The sequence below is a fragment of the Notolepis coatsorum genome (assembly GCF_963971535.1).
Source record: "Notolepis coatsorum genome assembly, chromosome: 13".
Taxonomy (NCBI): domain Eukaryota; kingdom Metazoa; phylum Chordata; class Actinopteri; order Aulopiformes; family Paralepididae; genus Notolepis; species Notolepis coatsorum.
This window is the reverse complement of record NC_140177.1, coordinates 128,214,862-128,220,861: the sequence shown is the minus strand read 5'-3', so window position 1 is coordinate 128,220,861 and position 6,000 is coordinate 128,214,862. Positions and strand designations below refer to the sequence as shown.

At 44.1% G+C, this 6,000-nt stretch overlaps 1 protein-coding gene across 1 annotated transcript in view; it reads right to left on the bottom strand.

Annotated features, from left to right (window-relative positions):
* Positions 1 to 840: 840 nt before the first annotated feature.
* The window catches only part of epdr1 (ependymin related 1), a 59,132-nt gene continuing 53,972 nt past the window's right edge, over positions 841 to 6,000 (bottom strand). The window contains exon 3 of the mRNA XM_084326801.1: positions 841 to 3,082. Coding sequence (XP_084182927.1) covers positions 2,895 to 3,082 — 188 coding nt within the window. The 3' untranslated portion in view covers positions 841 to 2,894. The remainder of the gene's footprint in view (positions 3,083 to 6,000) is intronic.

The window sequence follows — 6,000 nt, the reverse complement described above, 5'->3', positions numbered from 1 at the left end:
GGCATCTGTAGACCTACTTTGAAATAAAACCCTGAACTATGCAGCTCTATTAGAGTCCTTCCCTTATTTGTGGAAAATCTATAAAATAAAAAGTAAATTTTTCGTTGTTCGCAAATTTTGCACCACATATCAGGCATACAGGTATAAGCCTGCATCGTTAGTCGTGAATTAATCTGTCCACGCTGAATTAAACCCTCTATTTTCCTCAGATTTTCCTTTTTTTGGATTTATCCATGGTTAGCTTACTGGGGGGTCGGAAACTCAAGATTAGTCACTTGCAGACGGCAGGGAGAGGCACGGGATGTGACATACTGTATATTTTAGTTGATGAAATATTTTTGTTGACTAAATATCTTAGTTGATGAAATATTTTTTCATTTCAGTGTCACAGTATGACATCGATCTCCAAAATAATAATAAAAAAAATTTAATATTTGACACAATTCCATTCATTGTGCTAAGCTATAGGCACACAGCCCTGTGGAATCCCGGTGTTAGGCCTTTACCATAGACAGAGGATGGTTGGAGTTAGACCTTCACCATAGGGGATGGTTAGGGTTAGGTTCAGGGTGGAATAGGTGAGATTGTCAAGTATCCAGTTGCAGACGGAGGGCTTGCTGTCGAGGTCCTTGGTTTTCACAAGGTCACAGTCTGGAGATGAGTTCGGAGGGGATGATGGTGTTGAGCGCTGAGCTAAAGTTGATGAACAGCGTTCTCACGTAGGTGTTGCTGTCGTTTAGGCGGGAGAGGGCGGAGGGTAGCGCTGAATAAAACTTTGCTATATATTATTTCAGTTGGTGAACAAAGAACTGATAGACTTGACACTTTAGAAGGCAAACATGTTTGGCAGTCAGGATTTATTTACCACCGTCAAGAAAATTGTTGACATAAAAGCAAATGGGCTACAAAAACGGCATCCTCAAACACAATGCAAAAGAATTACATCACATTCAACTTAAATGTCAGTAACTTAGCCACACAAAATACAATTTCCACACTCATAAACGTGTATGGGGTGGGGTGGGGTGCACTGTGTACACTCAATGAAAATGTGTTATTTGATATGTTCTTCACATAAAATGTGCCAAAAAATCATTAACACTTTAATCGCCGAAGACGCTGGGCAGCGTCTTTCCCCGCCATGCTTATTCTGCCGAAGACGCTGGGCATCGTCTTTGATATCAATATTTCAAAAATCTGTGATCGAAATCATATTTCTCCCCCGGAGACATGATATGTACTGTTGAGCCCCTCTCAACTCTCCAACGGTTCAAGAGCGCCATCTGGTGGCCGATCGGCGGATTGCCAGGGCGGAAACAGGAAATGAAAGCTGGTGCTCATTTCAATTCGGTCCGATCACTCGGTAATAGTCTCAGGACTCGAGCTGATCACAACGGATAGCAATCCGTTACCAATAACTCGATAAACAACATGATTTGGACGTATATACTATTATAAAACCTGGAAATGGATCGGATATTTCTACATCCCATAATAGGAATATTTCAGTTCCACGCTCCAGCGTTATTTTTCAACGCGTTCGATACTAACTGCTCTAATGATCATATCACCCACACTAGATGAATGATATAACGTTGGCCACGGAATTATAAACGACCCCCCGCCCATCCGGTCAACATCAGATCATACTTAGTAACTCCTAGAAGCACGTCCAGTTGATTTTTTTTTTTATCTCGCACAGATTCCTATCAAACTGTATTTCATCATCAATATAATGCATTTGGGGCTATAAATCAAGTTCTGGAGAAAGCTGCAGAAAACGATAAAAACACTTATACTTTTGACCGTATTTTAGTATGAATATGTGAATGAAAAAGTATAACGTTGCTACATCCTGAACAATAGATATAGGACGTTGAATGGGCCATAGTAATGTCAATTTAGCAATACAATTAAAAAAATTATAGCCCTGCAAAGAAGGGGAACTTCTCCATGTTAAATAGGGCTGGCGAGGGATGGTAAATTATGAATTTAACCCTGGCGATCAAAGTGTTAATTGTATAACTTCTCTTTTAGTGAACATTGAAAACGGATACCACAGACCCAAACACCACACAAGGGGACAACATTTTGAGAAATTAGCTTACCGTCTTCTCCAGAGAGAGACAAGAAGATAGATACCAGTTTCCCCTCTGTGCGTTCACTAGAAAGCTATCTGGCTGCACATTAGCCTAGCTTAGCACAATGATTTGATTTGATTTGATATTTTTTATTTTCGTGTCTTACATACAGATGTATGCCCAGCCCATATGGGCTTACAAGACACATAACAATAAGTATATAATAATATACTTTACCAATTACTTAACAAATGACATAGACCAACATGGCCATAAAAAAAAGAAAAATACAAGAAAATACAATAAAACGTAATAATACTCAATGTAAATAAACAGAAAAACAAGGTGAATTCAAATACAATTATATAGGATACAGTGTGTTTTGTCTCAGGTGCCATGCCTTCTCCAAAAATCCTGCAAAACCGAAGATGTCCTCCACAAAAAAACAACTCAACATACAGCTCTCAGACTGCCAAAACAAATCTGGGTTTACAATTTGAATTTTTTCAAATAAAGCCCTCCTCAAAGTGGTGTACAAAGGGCAATAAAAAACAAAATGATATTCATCCTCCACCACTCCCAGATCACACAGAACACACAACCGCTCCTCCTCAGGTTTACCCTGGAATCTACCCACTTCCCACAATGAATGGAAGCAGACAGTAGCCTAGGCATTGTCCAACTAACACCTCTCCCGAAGGCTACTGGTATCTATCTCCTTGTCTCTCTCTGGAGGAGACGGTAAGCAAATTTCCCCAAAATGTTGGCGTGTTCCTTTAAACAAAAATCCAGATTAGGCCCTGTAACAGGGCCTCAGCAGTCTGGCATCCTCTCGGGGTGGGCCGACTGGCAGGTGCTGGGCGGGGTGAAGATGGCAGGGTCGCTAATGCCCAGCTGGAGGTCGAAGAAGCGTGTAGAGGTGGTGACGCTGAGGTTCCGGGTGTAGGTCTCGTGCACCGGGTAGCAGTCCTTCAGCGTGTACACGCCTACCCACGCCTCGTCTGGGGGAGAGAGGTGTACCATTACATAGAGATATGATATGGTTTACCATCTATTGTTTACGTTTACATTTACATTTAGTCATTTATCTGAACGCTTTTATCCAAAGCGACTTACAAGTTCTGTACGACAAGTCATCAGGAAGTTCAAGTTTTTCCAAGTTCAAGTTTCTTTATTAGTTGTCATACAGAAGTACAGAATACTTTTATACAAAATGCTTCTTTCTGTTTCGCTCCAGAGACTGTGCTAGACAAAAATAGATAATAAAATAAGTATAGCAAGTATAAAATAGAAGTCAAGTACGTAGACAAAAATGTTCAGTATATACATATGTAGCAGGGTGGATTATCCCTGCTTAGTGGGAACGGTTGCTGGCAGTCACAAGGTAGCTGGACACAGTAGAGCTCCGTCTGACTGCACCCTCGTCTTTGGGCCTGGAGCGTCAAACTGGGACCCGGTAGTGGGAGGGAATGGGGCCCGGGGTTTACCAACCTGGTTTGGTACTCTGGTCTTCCTCGCCTCTCCGGGGCGGTCAGCAGTACTCCCCAACTCGCTCTCACTTCCCTGTTTACCTCTGTGGACCCTCCCACACCTAGTGACTGATATGCATAAATAGATTTGCTCCCCCCGCAAGCAGTACCCTCCCTTGACGACCACTAGAGACCTTAATGACTGGGAGGAGAAAGGGTCAAATAATAATAATATCACCCGCATCCAAAGGGTTAGGGTTAGACTCAATAACGGACACGCACACACAACAATTCCTGTCTTAGTTCGTTTAGTATTACTTATACAGGGCAGTGACAAGTACTACTGGCAATGAGTCAAATGGCATACACTATCATTACTCCTAATTACTAATAATTAGAGTAATAACATATATAGCACTTATACAATAATACCTTCGACCCCAAGAAGAAACAGTTTGAACGAGACGGGCAATTAAGAGGCATGGCCATACACGTTATTACGCTCAAAAGAAATGAAAAATGTGGGCCCACTGTACCAGAACAAAAGTCCTATGCTAATGCCGGCATGTAATGTTTGGGGTACCCCTTATGAACTGTAGTTAGCAACCATTAGCGTCGCCCGCAGGCTGCACCACACTGTGTAATAGATCCGGAGCATTGATGCTCAATTGTACTCAACCCAAAATGGCGGCCGCGCCGCACCACCACCGTCCGGGTGGCAAGATGGCGTCGAACGCTCTCGTCGCGGGTGCTAGCAGGCGGGGCTGGAGCAGGGGCAGTAGTGAGCTGAGAGCGTGTGCTGGGTGTTGGCGACCTCTGCCGGTCGGGACGCGTGAATATTAAAGGCAACCAACTTGTGTTCAGCTTTTCGTTCAGCGTTTCTCTGATTGGCCACACGGCCAATCAATCAATCCACTAGCACACGCCCTTGCGGCAAGAGAGACGCGGCAGGAGCGCTGGTCGAACCAGCGGTGTTCTGTTGTGTGACTGTACTACAGCGGTGTTCTGTTGTGTGACTGTACTAAACTCTTCCACCACATGACCGACATTTGACATACAGTACACCTCCTATCTATGTTGGGATTATGTTTGGTCATGACAAAACAATAAAAATCGCTACTGTTAGTAATGCTGCCACCACCCACTTCAATGACAGAGCTCTCATATTTGCGAATGCATAAACTATATCTTAAATTATGGCGATGTGTCTAATATGGCTGTCGCGAAGTCATTGATAAGCGACAGCCATATTAGACACATAGCCATAATTTAAGATATAGTTTATGCATTCGCAAAATATGAGAGCGCGCCGCTGTCATTGAAGGGCTTCCTACAACAGAGCACCGCCGCTGCTGCTGCTGAAGCTGTATCAAGCCGGCGGCGGCGCACGGAAGCCGGGGATAAACCACCGCGTCGCCCCGCTGGCGCTTCAGGCTCAGCAGCCCCCACGGGCGAAATAACATATAACGTTACAGTTCCACACTGATGTACAGTGAGTGTCTAATATGGCTGTCGCGAAGTCATGCCTCTCCCTCTGAAAGCCCATCCACGCTGTGTATCATAGAGACATAGAGCACTGGGTTTTATCACTGGAGATATATTTCTCACTCACCATTGTATTTTGCGCCATCTGACAATATCATAATGATGTGTTTTCTATATTATATCCACAATCATTCATCTAAAAAATTGTATGGGCTTTGATTAAACATGTAACCTACACCTACTGTAACTTACTGTACCTCTGCTTCCTACAGCACAGCAGGTAATGGCGTTAATCAATGGAACGCGAAACATAATAACGTTACGCTTTCTAGTTCAGCGCATTTCATAACTGTATGGGCTTTGTTTATACACGAGTGAATCTGGTAGTTGGTTGTTAAAAACCCGAAACATAATAACGTTACGCTTTCTAGTTCAGCGCATTTCATAACTGTATGGGCTTTGTTTATACACGAGTGAATCTGGTAGTTGGTTGTTAAAAACGCGAAACATAATAACGTTACGCTTCTAGTTCAGCGCATTTCATAACTGTATGGGCTTTGTTTATACACGATTGAAACAGCAGCCCAACACAAGTGCGTTGGAACAGCAGCCCATGGTACACAAGTTGGTTGCCCGCGCTGCCGCTCGCTTGCGCTCCTTGGATTTCATTTGGGACGTGGGACGACTGCGCTTGCCTGCGCGTGGGGGCGCGGCCAATCAGAGAAAAGCCGAACACAAGTTGGTTGCCTTTAATATTCACGCGGTCGGGACGGCCTCCCGTGTCGGCCTGAAGACAGCCGGTGTAGAACGGTTGTAGACAGCCGGTGCAGAGTCGACGGCGCGCATCCATAAACTCGCCCTCACTCACACTGAAGCTACACTCTGGGTCCCAAACAGCCCACCTGCTACACGATTATACTGTGGCGCAACGTGGTTGACTATACCACCGGTCGTCTTCAGCGCCT